The following is a 16042-nucleotide window of genomic DNA, read 5'->3' as shown; positions in this document are numbered from 1 at the left end:
ATTCTTCCTAATATATTTAGTGTGTCCAGATATTTTGGAGCCATTATGTATCCTCCCTCTATATCTCAGATCGATGGATGTGGAGATGGAGTGTTTATCCTGTGGCGGTGAGCAGAGGTCATATGCCGTTCTGCTCCACAAAACAAGAGCCCCATCAAGCAAATCCATCTCACATCAGTCAAGTCACCCACAGACCTGGGAATCAGCTCACCCTGTGCTCTTTGCTCCAGTGGGCTTCTCAGAAACTCAAGCCAAGGAGATGCATGAAGGTGCTACAAAGAGCCGTGGAAAACATGTTCAGTCTGTTCTGACAGCACTGTTGCTCCTGGGCTTAAATCCCTCCAGTATCCTGAAAATAATGCAGAAGTGTCCAGAAGTATATACACTTAAAGGTGCAGACTTACAGCCGCGCATCGATCATCTGATGAAGATGGGACTGGTAGAAGGTGATGCATCTTGTCTTTTAATAAATTACACTGCTGTTCCAAAGTTTGAGGTCAGTAAGGTTTTTTTTTTTTGAGACATGAATACTTCTATTCAGCTTATATTCAGCTACAGTATTTATTTATTTCAAATAAATACTGTTCTTTTGAATTTTCTATTCATCAATCTATCCTGAAAAATAGAGTATCATGGTTTCCACAAAAATACTAACCAGCACAACCAAGGAATGTTTTTTGAACAGAATATTCTGTATATTAGTATATTCTGAAGGATCATGTGACAGTGAAGACTGGAGTAATGAAACTGAAAATTCTGCTTTGCCATCACAGGAATAAATTACCTTTTACACATATTAAAACAAAAAACTTTAATGCTATTTCACAATATGACTGTTTTTACTGTATTTTTAATCAATCAAATGCAGCCTTGGTGAACATAAGAGACTTCTTTTAAAAACATCGAAACTGGGCTGAAACTAACAGAAGAGTTTGCCTCTGCTTGCCTCTTTTGATCTCAACCGAGTGTCAACTACTGCTACTCACAAATCAGGCAACCAACTGGACCTTATTTATACGCGACACTGCTCTACTGATCATGTACTGGTTACTCCACTGCACACGTCAGATCACTTCCTCCTCACTCTTAACCTCAAAATGGTCCCTGACACATCAGTTACCCCTCCACATGTCAACTTTCGACGTAACCTACGCACACTTTCACCCTCCCGGCTATCGGCAATGGTTTCATCTTCACTTACTTCCCCTAAACACATCAGTGCACAATTTTCCACACCACAATCAGGCAAGCTCATATCACCAGCAAACATACACTCATTTACATCCTTCTCTTCACTCTCTGAGGCAGAAGTCTCAAAACTCATCCTTTCTAATCACCCTACTACTTGCCCGCTTGAACCTATTCCATCTCATTTCCTTCAAGCCATTTCTCTTGCAGTTGTACCTGCACTCACTCACATCATCAACACATCCCTCCACACTAGTGTTTTTCCCTCATCATTTAGACAGGCTCGTATAGGCAAGGCAAGGCAAGGCAAGTTTATTTATATAGCACATTTCGTACACAATGGTAATTCAAAGTGCTTTACATAAAAGAAAGTAAAATACTAATGAAGAAAAATAATAACAAGAATAAAACAAGCAATTTTATAACTTTTAAAATTATTAAAACTGTACTTATTTAAAATGAATTTAAAACAGTTAGAAAATTATTTTACATTAAATTAAATACAAAAAAACAGTGAAAATATATATTGCAATCAGTTCGGACATTGCACAGTGCTCATTCAATAAATGCACAGCTAAACAGATGAGTTTTAAGTCTAGATTTAAATGTGACCAGTGTTTTAGCACATCTGATCTCTTCTGGAAGCTGATTCCAACTGCGGGCGGCATAGTAACTAAAGGCGGACTCCCCTTGTTTTGTGTGAACCCTTGGTATTTCTAACTGACTCGATCCTAATGATCTGAGTGCTCTGTTAGGTTTATATTCAGTGAGCATATCTGCAATATATTTCGGTCCTAGGTCATTTAGTGACTTATATACGAGTAAAAGTACTTTAAAATCAATCCTAAATGTAACTGGAAGCCAGTGTAAGGACCTGAGGACTGGTGTGATATGCTCAGATGTTCTGGTTCTAGTCAGAATCCTGGCAGCAGCGTTCTGGATGAGCTGTAGCTGTCTAATGGTCTTTTTGGGAAGGCCGGTGAGGAGCCCAATACAATAGTCCACCCTGCTGGTGATGAAGGCATGAACAAGTTTCTCCAAGTCTTGGCTGGAAACAAAAGATCTAATTCTTGTAATGTTTTTTAAATTATAGTATGCTGATTTAGTTACTGCTTTGACATAACTATTGAAACGGTCTGTCTCCAGAATCAAACCAAGATTCCTGACTTGATTTTTAGTTGTTTGACCCCTAGAGTTAAGGTATGCATTCACCTTGAACACTTCATCTTTGTTTCCAAATGCAATGACTTCAGTTTTTTCCTTGTTTAACTGAAGAAAGTTCTGGCACATACAACTATTAATTTCATCAATGCATTGGCAGAGGGAGTCAATTGGGCTGTAGTCATTTGGAGATAAGGCTAGGTAAATCTGGGTATCATCAGCATAGCTGTGATAGGCAATTTGGTTCTTTCTCATTATTTGACTTAGGGGAAGCATATACAGGCTAAACAAGAGCGGTGCAAGAATTGACCCTTGTGGGACTCCGCATGTCATGGACGTCCACTTAGACTTATGCTCCCCTATACTCCCATAATAGCCTCTCCCTTCTAAGTATGACCTGAACCATTTGAGTACCATCCCAGAAAGCCCGACCCAGTTTTCCAGTCTCTCTAGTAGTATGTTATGATCGACAGTGTCAAACGCAGCACTGAGATCTAGCAATACCAGCACCGATATTTTGCCAGAGTCACAATTTAAGTGAATATCATTTATTATCTTAATGAGTGCTGTCTCTGTGCTGTGATGCGGTCGAAAACCAGACTGAAAATTGTCCAGGTATCCATTTGAGTTTAAGTATTTGTTCAGCTGATTAAAAACGACCTTTTCTATAATTTTACCTATAAAAGGAAGATTAGATATTGGTCTAAAATTGCTCAAAATGGTGTTATCAAGATTGCTCTTTTTCAGGAGGGGCTTAACAACTGCATTTTTTAAGGAGTTTGGAAATGTCCCAGAAAGAAGTGAGGCGTTCACCACTTCTAAAAGATCTGCTTCTAAGCAGTTAAACACATTTTTGAAAAACATATGTGGGAAGTGTGTCAAGATAGCAGGTTGACGATTTTAGGTGCTGCACTATGTCTTCCAGAATTTTGCTATCAATTGCTTCAAAAATCGACATAGTATCTTTTTTATATTGTGGCCTAATCTGTCTGACCTCTGCATTACTTGAGGATGTGCTAATCGCCTTCCTGATATTGATGATCTTCTCAGAAAAGAAGGATGCAAACTCATTGCATTTGCTGTCTGAGAGCATTTCACTGGGAATCTGACTTGGGGGGTTTGTCAGTCTCTCAACAGTGGCAAAAAGAGTACGAGTGTTATTTAAGTTACTGTTTATAAGGTTTGAGAAGAAATTCTGTCTAGCTGTGGCTAGTTTCACATTAAAAGCATGAAGGCTGTCTTCGTAGATGCTATAGTGAATTTCAAGTTTTGTCTTCCGCCACATCCGCTCTGCTTTTCTGCATTGTCTTTTCATAGTCTGAACTGCTGTTGATCTTCTCCAAACTGATTTCTGTCTGTTTGTTTTCTTACTGATTATTATTGGAGCAATATCATCAATAACATTCTTAACTTTTGAGTTGAATGAATCAAGGAGAGTATCAACAGAGTCTGCAGAAATGCTTGGTGTTAAAGATATAGCCTCCATAAATAGTACAGTTGTGTTTTCGTTAATGCATCTCCTTCTGACAGAGACCGATCTAGATTCAGTTGTAGCAGACATCAAAATATCAAAGAAAATACAGAAGTGATCAGATAGTGCTATGTCCTTAATAACAATGGATGAAATGTTTAGACCCCTACTGATGATTAAGTCTAGAGTGTGTCCACCTTTGTGTGTGGGTCCATGCACATGCTGAGTCAAGTCAAAAGTGTTTAGAACCGTTATCATTTCTTTTGTAGTTTTGTTTTCTGCATTATCTATGTGAATATTAAAATCCCCTGCAATAGCAAAACAGTCAAACTCTGAGGATATCACTGATAACATTTCTGTGACCTCTTCAACAAAGGCTGGAGAGTATTTTGGAGGCCTGTAAATAATAATAAACAGAATGCGTGGAGCACCTTTCAGCACAATTCCTAGATTTTCAAAAGTACTGATCAAATGACACTTGCTTGCTTGCATTGATAGACATTTTTAAATATATATATATAGTATAACTCCACTACTTACGAAACTCACCCTCAACCCATCTCTTTTAGGAAACTACAGACCAGTTTCCCTTCTTCCTTTCATTGCAAAAACACCTGAACAAGCTGTGTTCAACAGCTTCAAGTCTCTACATTTCTCACACACAACAACCTCCTTGACAGCAACCAGTCTGGCTTCAGAAGTGGACATTCAACTGAGACTGCCTTGCTCTCAGTTGTTGAAGCTCTAAGACTGGCAAGAGCGGAATCCAAATCTTCAGTACTTATCTTGCTTGATCTGTCCGCTGCTTTTAACACGGTTAACCACCAGATCCTCCTATCAACCCTACTGGCAAAAGGCATCTCAGGAATGGTTTGAACAGTGATTGGTTTGAGTCTTACCTATCAGATAGGTCCTTCAAAGTATCTTGGAGAGGTGAGGTGTCCAAGTCACAACATCTTACTACTGGGGTGCATCAGGGCTCAGTTCTTGGACCACTTCTCTTCTCTGTCTACATGGCATCATTAGGTTCTGTCATTCAGAAACATGGCTTTTCATACCACTGCTATGCTGATGACACTCAACTCTACCTCTCATTCCATCCTGATGATCCGACGGTAGCTATTCGCATCTCAGCTTGTCTAACAGACATTTCTTGCTGGATGATGGACCATCACCTTCAACTCAACCTTGCCAAGACAGAACTGCTTGTGATTCCAGCAAACCCATCGTTTCATCACAATTTCATCATCAAGTTAGGCACATCAACCATAACTCCTTCAAAAACAGCTAGAAACCTTGGAGTTATGATTGATGATCAGCTGACTCTCTCAGACCACATTGCTAAAACTGTCAGATTTGCTTTATTCAACATCAAGAAGATCAGGCCCTTTCTTTCGCAACATGCTGCACAACTCCTTGTTCAAGCTCTTGTTCTGTCCAGACTGGACTATTGCAATGCCCTCTTGGCAGGTCTTCCAGCCAGTTCCATCAAACCTTTACAATTAATCCAGAACGCGGGGGCAAGATTATTTTTTAATGAGCCAAAAAGAATGCACGTCACACCTCTGTTTAAAAATTTGCACTGGCTTCCAATTGCTGCTTGCATAAAATTCAAGTCATTGATGTTTGCCTACAAAACTACAATTGGCCCTGCACCCATTTACCTAAATTTGGCACTTCAGACTTATGTGCCCTCTAGAAGCTTGCGTTCTGCAAGTGAATGTCGCTTTATTGTGCCATCCCAAAGAAGCACAAAATCACTTTTACGGACTTTAAATTCCTTTAAAGTCCTTAGCCATCTTCAAGAATCGTCTTAAAACCCATCTCTTCCATCTTTATTTGACCCTCTAACTCTAACACTCACTATTCTATTCAATTCTATTCTTAAAAAAATCGAACTACCTTTCTTATCTTTTTGTATTCTATTTTCTTTTCATTTATTATGCAATTTTGTGTGTGTGTGTGTGTGTGTGTGTAAAGACCTCTAACACTAGCTTGCTCTATTCTTTTTCTATTCTATCTGTTTTCTTTTTATTTATTATATTATTTAAAAGCCCATGCTACGTTTACTGTGTTAACGTAACTGAGACTTGTTATAGCACTTATATATCATTGCTCTTTTTGTTATTTTTGATTGCTTCCACTGTCCTCATTTGTAAGTTGCTTTGGATAAAAGTGTCTGCTAAATAAATAAATGTAAATGTAAGAGTTTTGTGGACCAGAAATAGCTTTGGAACTACGTGTCATGCTGTAATGATTTGTTTATTTAGTAAAGATGGGCTTCTTCCTCATTACAGCAAACAAATTATTTGCAAATTATTAACATGCATTTGTCTTGTTTAAAATCTACTAGCCTTTGAAGTTGATGTTTGATGGTTTTAATTTTAAAAGAAATCAGGATTGACAATATTGTTTTGCCATCACAGGAATCAATGTAATTTTAAAATATATTAAAATAGCTAACAGTTCTTTTTAATGGCAATAATATTTCACCATATGACTGTTTTAATATATTGTTGATGAAATAAATGCAACCTTGGTGAATATGAGAGTATTTTTTCAAAATCTTATTAAAATATCTAGCCAACCCCAAATTTCTGAACAGTGGTGTAAATGTATTCAAATTATTGAATTATTTTGAAAATATTAACCTTATATAAATAAATATTTTTTCCACCCAATTATTAAATATAAGATAAACATAGTTTAATTCAACTGAAATGTATTTATGTAACACAATTTATAATACATATTGTTACAAAGCCGATTTACAGAAAATAATGCAACACAATCTATAGGTAAGGGAAAACCACAATTTTGAACATATGTACATTGGAAGTAAGGAGAGAAGATAAAATTTAAATTAGGGCTGTCAAATTGGTTAATCGCATCCAAAATAAAAGTTTGTTTTGACATGATATGTGTACTGTGTATGTATTTATATATAAATACACACACATACAAATATATACATCTATATGTATACATGTCCCCAGGTGTGTCTCATTAGTTTGAGTGTATTTAAAGTGTGTTCTGCCCTTGGTTTTCCGTCCGGTATTGTTCGTCTCATCCCAGTGCTATGTGTGCTTTCCTGCTGTTCTATTCAATAAAGTTACAGTGCACAGCATAATATTAATGAGTGCACCTCCTACCTCCACTTCTCACTGTACTCCTCCTCTCACAACACCAGAATGTGTTGGATGCTTTTGGATCCGAAATGACTGACTTGGCCTCTAGAAACCACAGTATGGGCATTGGAAGAAGTTAAATGAGTTTATTTTGCTTTGGCTACAGTAGGTAATACTAGTGGTGACCACAAGGCATCCATGTCACTTCTGCAGGCTGTGTCTTACTCTGTAAGATAAAGTGTCACTTTTTTCATAGCTTTTGCCAGCTCTGAGACCCTTGCATGTTATTTCTCCTGATCTTATTCTAGCAAAAATTCCCTCATCACTAAATGAAAACTTAAAGTGAAGTCCTGAGTATTTCAGGAGCCTTTCACAAGTCCATTGTTTTTGAATGTCAGTGTTACTTCTGCCATATTTTCACACTTAAAACTAAAATTTGGTATTCCTCTTGTACCATTGTCCTCTTTTATCATACAACCCGAATTCCGGAAAATTTGGGATGTTTTTTAAATTTTAATAAAATGAAAACTAAAAGACTTTCAAATCACATGAGCCAATATTTTATTCACAATAGAACATAGATAACATAGCAAATGTTTAAACTGAGAAAGTTTACAATTTTATGCACAAAATGAGCTCATTTCAATTTTGATTTCTGCTACAGGTCTCAAAATAGTTGGGACGGGGCATGTTTACCATGGTGTAGCATCTCCTTTTCTTTTCAAAACAGTTTGAAGACGTCTGGGCATTGAGGCTATGAGTTGCTGGAGTTTTGCTGTTGGAATTTGGTCCCATTCTTGCCTTATATAGATTTCCAGCTGCTGAAGAGTTCGTGGTCGTCTTTGACGTATTTTCCGTTTAATGATGCGCCAAATGTTCTCTATAGGTGAAAGATCTGGACTGCAGGCAGGCCAGGTTAGCACCCGGACTCTTCTACGACAAAGCCATGCTGTTGTTATAGCTGCAGTATGTGGTTTTGCATTGTCCTGCTGAAATAAACAAGGCCTTCCCTGAAATAGACGTTGTTTGGAGGGAAGCATATGTTGCTCTAAAACCTTTATATACCTTTCAGCATTCACAGAGCCTTCCAAAACATGCAAGCTGCCCATACCGTATGCACTTATGCACCCCCATACCATCAGAGATGCTGGCTTTTGAACTGAACCCTGATAACATGCTGGAAGGTCTCCCTCCTCTTTAGCCCGGAGGACACGGCGTCCGTGATTTCCAACAAGAATGTCAAATTTGGACTCGTCTGACCATAAAACACTATTCCACTTTGAAATAGTCCATTTTAAATGAGCCTTGGCCCACAGGACATGACGGCGCTTCTGGACCATGTTCACATATGGCTTCCTTTTTGCATGATAGAGCTTTAGTTGGCATCTGCTGATGGCACGGCGGATTGTGTTTACCGACAGTGGTTTCTGAAAGTATTCCTGGGCCCATTTAGTAATGTCATTGACACAATCATGCCGATGAGTGATGCAGTGTCGTCTGAGAGCCCGAAGACCACGGGCATCCAATAAAGGTCTCCGGCCTTGTCCCTTACGCACAGAGATTTCTCCAGTTTCTCTGAATCTTTTGATGATGTTATGCACTGTAGATGATGAGATTTGCAAAGCCTTTGCAATTTGACGTTGAGGAACATTGTTTTTAAAGTTTTCCACAATTTTTTTACGCAGTCTTTCACAGATTGGAGAGCCTCTGCCCATCTTTACTTCTGAGAGACTCTGCTTCTCTAAGACAAAGCTTTTATAGCTAATCATGTTACAGAGCTGATATCAATTAACTTAATTAATCACTAGATGTTCTCCCAGCTGAATCTTTTCAAAACTGCTTGCTTTTTTAGCCATTTGTTACCCCCGTGCCAACTTTTTTGAGACCTGTAGCAGGCATTAAATTTTAAATGAGCTAATTAAGTGGATAAAAGTGTAAAATTTCTCAGTTTAAACATTTGCTACGTTATCTATGTTCTATTGTGAATAAAATATTGGCTCATGTGATTTGAAATTCCTTTAGTTTTCATTTTATTAAAATTTAAAAAACGTCCCAACTTTTCCGGAATTCGGGTCGTAAGAAATAACTCACTTGGCAGTTCTCTCAAGTGCTTCCACTGCTGCCAGCATTAAGTGTATGATTCAGTGTGCTATATAACACTTTATTAACACTTTAGAATAGGTAACACTTGTTAAATATTAACTACGACATTTCTCTCAATAAATTCTTAATTTGCTGCTTATTAATAGTTAGTAAGGTAGTTGTTAGGTTTAGGTATTGGGTAAGATTAGGGATGTAGAATAACTTTAAATGTGAGTAAAACTGTGGGAATGTACTTTTCGATTGAAGAGAGTTGATGAGGGTTGTCTGGATATTTTAGTCAAAATAGAAGTAATATTGTTCAGCATTTCAAATATTTGGGTATTTGATCGTGGACTCTAATTTATATTTTAAAAAACTACTAAACTACTAAAAAAAGGTTTCTAGAAGTGCTGTTATTGTATGTATTGTATTTTTTGTAATGGAGAATTTTAAGTTTGTAAAACATCCAGGAACTGCAGATGCAAATTAGCTCTGTAGCTAACTCTGGCACAACACTTGTATTGTTTGTAAGTTGCTTTGGATAAAAGCGTCTGCTAAATGACTAAATGTAAATGTATGATCCCTGTTAAATATATTAATTAATCTAAACTAAACTATATCTGTCCAAAGGTAGTCTGCAAAGTATGATCAGTCGCTACTCCAAAGTCATGCATCTGCCAGTCAAGAGGGTAAACATGGTATCCCGACAGCTAAGAGAGAAATGGCTCTTCACCATACATCAGGATTTGTCCCTGCTGGATTACAAATTTCAGGTAGGGCTGCTATTTTTCACGAAAGGTTATCCTGGCTCTGATGTATGGAAGCCCGTTCCCACCACAGTTCACTGTTGTGTGGGCCATTTTGGATCACTCAAGATGCCATTTAAAGGGCAGTCAGTGATTTTACAGTAGTTTCAAACTGACACACAGCTTGTTTTCTCCCCACGGTATGCATATTTTCTAATGGGTGTTTGGCAGCCAGATAAAGGCAAAGCTGTTCAGGATGTCTCTCTCTGAGCTGTGATGTCGTCATTGTTTTTTGGAGTGGAGGGGACTGTACCAGACACCAGACAAAAAGGGCCAAACTCTCATCCTTTACCCTCCGCTCAAAGACATCCTCTGTGTCTCTGAGGAAACCTACCTGGCGCAGGTCACCATGGCAGATGCAGAGGAGTTCCATGTTTTTCTCAAGCTGATGGCAAGAGAGCAAGAGGAAGAAGGGAGGGACAATGAATACAGCAGTGATGAGGAGTTAGGGGAGGATAAAGATGATGATGACGGACTGCACAGGAGAAAGCGACACTGGAACACTGGTTACAAGAAGGACAGGAAATGAGGCCTTTTGTATTAAATATTCAAAATTAATAAAAACAATTTCATTCAGCAAAATTACCTAAGTATTTTTTTTTCAAGCTATATGATGGCAGCATTTCATGTTTTGCATAAATTACCTAACATATGCAAACTACTAGCATACTGTTTACAGGCTGGTGGTCATGACAACATTTTTGTATATTATTTGTTTATTTAATCCTCCATCTCATTTATTTCTTTATAAGCTTTTACCTCCGGATATGAGGTGAATAGTAGTGTCGAGGAACATTGAGGTGATAATAGTGTTTGTTTATCTGAATGGCCTGTCATGGGGAGGGTCAGCATAATTTACACCAAATACTGAGTAACCATGCAGAGCTGAAGAGTGTTAGTGTCGTGCTATCGTTTACGGATCTGTGCGCATCAGTGGAACGCCTGCTCTCTGATAACAAGGATAGAGTCGGGCGGTATTGATCTGGGGCAACATTAGTCTAATGGAGGCCAGGATGCAAGCAGTAGCTACTGCATATGTGGATGTGTGGAACAGGTACGCAAGTCATTTTAACACAATTAATCGATTGTTCTTCAATGCGTTCATATTTTATTCTAACTCTTTGAACTGTTTGTCGGAGAAACAGGGCTGAAACTTACAATAATGTTTTCTTCAGTTGGAACTACGTACCATGTCATAACGATTTGTGTATTTATTAGAGATAACAGCTTATATTACCAGTAAAACAAACAAGCACATTATTTGCATGGATTGATCCTGCTCATCAAATATCACGCTACTGGCATTTGTGGTTATAATTTGTATGTTTGTAAATATAACCCGAATTCCGGAAAAGTTGGGAATTTTTTTAAATTTTAATAAAAGGAAAACTAAAAGACTTTCTAATCACATGAGCCAATATTTTATTTACAATAGAACATAGATAACATAGCAAATGTTTAAACTGAGAAAGTTTACAATTTTATGCACAAAATGAGCTCATTTCAATTTTGATTTCTGCTACAGGTCTCAAAATAGTTGGGACGGGGCATGTTTACCATGGTGTAGCATCTCCTTTTCTTTTCAAAACAGTTTGAAGACGTCTGGGCATTGAGGCTATGAGTTGCTGGAGTTTTGCTGTTGGAATTTGGTCCCATTCTTGCCTTATATAGATTTCCAGCTGCTGAAGAGTTCGTGGTCGTCTTTGACGTATTTTCCGTTTAATGATGCGCCAAATGTTCTCTATAGGTGAAAGATCTGGACTGCAGGCAGGCCAGGTTAGCACCCGGACTCTTCTACGACGAAGCCATGCTGTTGTTATAGCTGCAGTATGTGGTTTTGCATTGTCCTGCTGAAATAAACAAGGCCTTCCCTGAAATAGACGTTGTTTGGAGGGAAGCATATGTTGCTCTAAAACCTTTATATACCTTTCAGCATTCACAGAGCCTTCCAAAACATGCAAGCTGCCCATACCGTATGCACTTATGCACCCCCATACCATCAGAGATGCTGGCTTTTGAACTGAACCCTGATAACATGCTGGAAGGTCTCCCTCCTCTTTAGCCCGGAGGACACGGCGTCCGTGATTTCCAACAAGAATGTCAAATTTGGACTCGTCTGACCATAAAACACTATTCCACTTTGAAATAGTCCATTTTAAATGAGCCTTGGCCCACAGGACATGACGGGGCTTCTGGACCATGTTCACATATGGCTTCCTTTTTGCATGATAGAGCTTTAGTTGGCATCTGCTGATGGCACGGCGGATTGTGTTTACCGACAGTGGTTTCTGAAAGTATTCCTGAGCCCATTTAGTAATGTCATTGACACAATCATGCCGATGAGTGATGCAGTGTCGTCTGAGAGCCCGAAGACCACGGGCATCCAATAAAGGTCTCCGGCCTTGTCCCTTACGCACAGAGATTTCTCCAGTTTCTCTGAATCTTTTGATGATGTTATGCACTGTAGATGATGAGATTTGCAAAGCCTTTGCAATTTGACGTTGAGGAACATTGTTTTTAAAGTTTTCCACAATTTTTTTACGCAGTCTTTCACAGATTGGAGAGCCTCTGCCCATCTTTACTTCTGAGAGACTCTGCTTCTCTAAGACAAAGCTTTTATAGCTAATCATGTTACAGACCTGATATCAATTAACTTAATTAATCACTAGATGTTCTCCCAGCTGAATCTTTTCAAAACTGCTTGCTTTTTTTAGCCATTTGTTACCCCCGTGCCAACTTTTTTGAGACCTGTAGCAGGCATTAAATTTTAAATGAGCTAATTAAGTGGATAAAAGTGTAAAATTTCTCAGTTTAAACATTTGCTACGTTATCTATGTTCTATTGTGAATAAAATATTGGCTCATGTGATTTGAAATTCCTTTAGTTTTCATTTTATTAAAATTTAAAAAACGTCCCAACTTTTCCGGAATTCGGGTTGTATATTAAGGTCATTCAAGTACACTCAAAACTATATTTTTTATATTTTATACTCATCACTATTTTTATTCTCTGTTTGAGGTTAAAAATGATATAATTCAAATTGTTTATAAGGAGGAAAAATGCTTTGTGAATGTTTGATGGTCCTAATAATAATAAAAAATAAAATAAAAAATAAATTAGGAATGATAATGTTTGCTTAACATTTGTCTGTCATTATTTTTTGGAGAAATTGCAAACTGTAAAGCTTTGTTCAGGTCATTGTAACCATTTAAAGGGATAGTTCACCTAAAATTAAAATTCTCTCCTCATTCACTCACAGTCATGAAAGAAAGAAATCATATAGGTTTGCAACGATGGATAAATAAATGATGACATTTTAATTTTTGGGTAAACGTTCTTTATAAAGTCCCTCAAACATTGTTCTTCTTCCTTGACTTTTATCAGTTTATAGTTACTTTACAAAAAAATCTCAGTCATGTCCCAATTGCTAGTCAGATGCCAGTTATATTAGGAGGAAGGGCATTCTTATTCTATAGAGCAGTTAATTTGACAAAAAACTGTGTAGTGCAGGATGAGTTATTAATTTTTGTTGTCTTTCTAATTTGAAAATGTAAGTGTATTTTTTTATATTTGAAGCCTCATCCTAAGTTTACAGATCATATGGTGTATAGGTCTGTACTCATGTTTCTTCTGTTTTCTGTAGGTAGAGAAGCCGTAAATGTGCTCCACCATTCCAGTCTCAGCATACAGAGGAGCTATTGTTCTTCAGCCTAACGCTTTCTCTCATTAATGTGGCACTGAACTCCAAACATGGATCAGCCTTTCATTGTTAACATCTCTGCAAATTGGAACATCATAATGATGAGCAGACACATGAATCTGTTCCTCATCCCTATGGTTCTGCTAACCTCGGTCACATTGCTGGTCAACCCCATTCTGTCCCTTTGCATACTGTGTTTTCCTTCGCTACGTCAAGAGAACCGCTACCTGCTCCTTGCTAACATGCTCTTCACCGATATGCTCTTCCTCGCCATAAACCTTACGATGGTCTCCTGCAACTCCATGGGCCTGCACATGCCCAACTGGTTTTGTGAGTTTATGATGGTGAGCATTGTAATGACATATAGCACCTCTGTGCTCACTATCACACTGATGGTTGTCGACACGTATGTGGCGGTACGGTGGCCATTACGTTACAAAGAGATTTTCACACCATCTCGGGCCAGGAAGATAATCATGAGCTTGTGGGTGTTGGCCGCAGTGTGTCCCGTCTCTTTGCTAGTGATGTTTGAGGTGGTGATGGGCCATTACAAGCAGAGCCGTCCAGTGTGTTTAGTGTTGATTGCGGTGCACTCATTGGAACAGATGAAGGTTGGCGTTCATTCGTACTTCATCACTGCTGTCAGCCTCTGCACTGTTCTTACTGTGTACTGTTACATCCATCTCTACATCATCACCAAGACTTCTGGGATATGGCGTGGTCGGTACTCTCGTGCGCGTATGACACTTCTGGCACACACTCTGTTGCTCATGTTGTATTTTGTACCCCCATTGGTCTTTGCGGTCGAGCTGGCTCTTTTAAAGCGAGATACCCCGTATGAGGTGGGAGTGTGGATTAACTTGGTGAACATGTGCGTGTTGATGTTGTTGCCACGCTGTTGCACACCTTACCTGTACATCCTGCGCTATCGCGAGATTTACAGGACTGTCCAGCAAGTGTTGTGGAAGAAGAGACCCCAAAGTCAGAGGAGTGCTGCCTAGAACTGGACTTGAAGCAGAGCAAGCCTGCAAAATAATTGTCTGGTTGCTCAGTTGTTGGAAGATTTATTTGCAGAAGATGGAATTTAAAAGACTCCTGAGCCAGAAAGAGATCTCAAAAGATATATTTTATATTTTAGAATTCATTTTAGTATGTTCAGTTAAAGCATTTTAATGTTTTAAATTGTTTTTATATTTTCATATCTAAACTGAAGACTGAATGTGCTATTAAAGTGCAACTGGGTGAATCTCTGAAAATTCTAGGTTACTAGGTTACTAAGACTTAATAAAAAATAAATAAAAATATTTAGGCTTGATTTTCTTTGTGCAAATATTTTTTTATTTTTAGATTTCCCCAGTGATATACTGTATGTTGTTATTCATGACCACAAAATTGATTCAAACTCTTGTGTGCAAAGCAATGGTCGATGCTGTTTTGTTCTCTTGATAAAGTAAATAAATTTACATTTCAGGATTTTTACAAAATTGTGTCTTTCTCCAATTTCCTATAGGTAAGTGTTCAGTGTTTGACCTGTGTGACACTTACCCCTGGTTTCACAGACAGGGCTTAAGACTAGTCCTAGACTAAAATGTAAGTCTGAGCTGTTTCCACTGAAATAAACTTGCACTGACTGATCTTAAAAATATATCAGTGCCTTTTTAGTTTTAAGATGCACATCGGTAATGTTTTTTTCTAAGCATGTTTATAAAAATTAATTAAATGTCCTAATTGATCTATGGTCTATCCTGGCTTAGTCTAAGCCCTGTCTGTGAAACCGGGCCTTAGCGCTCTAAGTTAATCTGTCAGTCCAAAAATAACAGTGTAAATGTTATGCAATCATTCTGATCCTAGGAAGACGTATCAATATTTATGCCTTGTGCAAAACTCCAGTGTCATTCTGATCCATTTAGCTGTGAAGTGATATTTACCTGTTTCATCCCTCCCTCCCACATAAAGTTGCTTCAGCTGTGCCCCATTTTGGCCTTTCTGGCCATTCTGCTGATCACTCCGGTCCTTATAGAGTTAATATAATAAAACTTATATAGAGTTGACCTGCGGCAGCAGACACGTAACCTCCTGGGCTATGTTCTCTTTAGTGACCTGCTCTTTGTTTGCATGAATATCCTGAGTGCCTGCATCAATTTAGCTGGTGTGTTGATGACGGAGTGGCCGTGTGCTGTGCTGCTCTTCTTATCGGCCGTCTTATACAGCTCTGGTGTCCTGAGTATTACAGCAATGGTGCTGGATACCTGCTTTGCAGTGTTAGCACCCTTTCACTACCTGGCACCAGACCTCATCCCTTACTAGAGGAACATTTATCATCCATTATCTCCACCTGTTCCTGGCTTTCTGCCCCCTGCTGGTTTTGATGATTGAGTTGATGCTTTTCAACAACAGTGAGACTATATGGACCCCAAAGCAAACCTGTGGATGTCCCTGGTGGTGTGTAAGTTCTTACTCATCCTGCCCAAAGCCTTAGCACCGTACCTGTATGGGCTACGCTATA

General features: G+C 38.5%; 1 protein-coding gene and 1 pseudogene across 1 annotated transcript; both read left to right on the top strand.

The window, feature by feature from the left end:
* Nucleotides 1-73: 73 nt before the first annotated feature.
* LOC132155382 (transcription termination factor 4, mitochondrial-like) lies at nt 74-10365 on the top strand (annotated as a pseudogene).
* Nucleotides 10366-10631: 266 nt separating this feature from the next.
* Nucleotides 10632-14643, top strand: LOC132154644 (probable G-protein coupled receptor 148). The gene is made up of 2 exons (XM_059563290.1): nt 10632-10890; nt 13480-14643. The coding sequence occupies exon 2, from the start codon at nt 13587-13589 to the stop codon at nt 14535-14537; it is 951 nt and encodes a 316-aa protein (XP_059419273.1). The 5' UTR covers nt 10632-10890; nt 13480-13586; the 3' UTR covers nt 14538-14643.
* Nucleotides 14644-16042: the final 1399 nt, after the last annotated feature.

The sequence above is a fragment of the Carassius carassius genome, chromosome 12 (assembly GCF_963082965.1).
Source record: "Carassius carassius chromosome 12, fCarCar2.1, whole genome shotgun sequence".
Classification (NCBI taxonomy): Eukaryota; Metazoa; Chordata; class Actinopteri; order Cypriniformes; family Cyprinidae; genus Carassius; species Carassius carassius.
Note: the sequence above shows the minus strand (reverse complement) of the source record. Positions and strands in the feature narration are given on the sequence as shown.

What these genes read in the sequence shown, in the direction of transcription:
- LOC132154644 (XM_059563290.1), top strand. Translation starts at nt 13,587, where the DNA reads ATGGATCAGCCTTTCATTGTTAACATCTCTGCAAATTGGAACATCATA.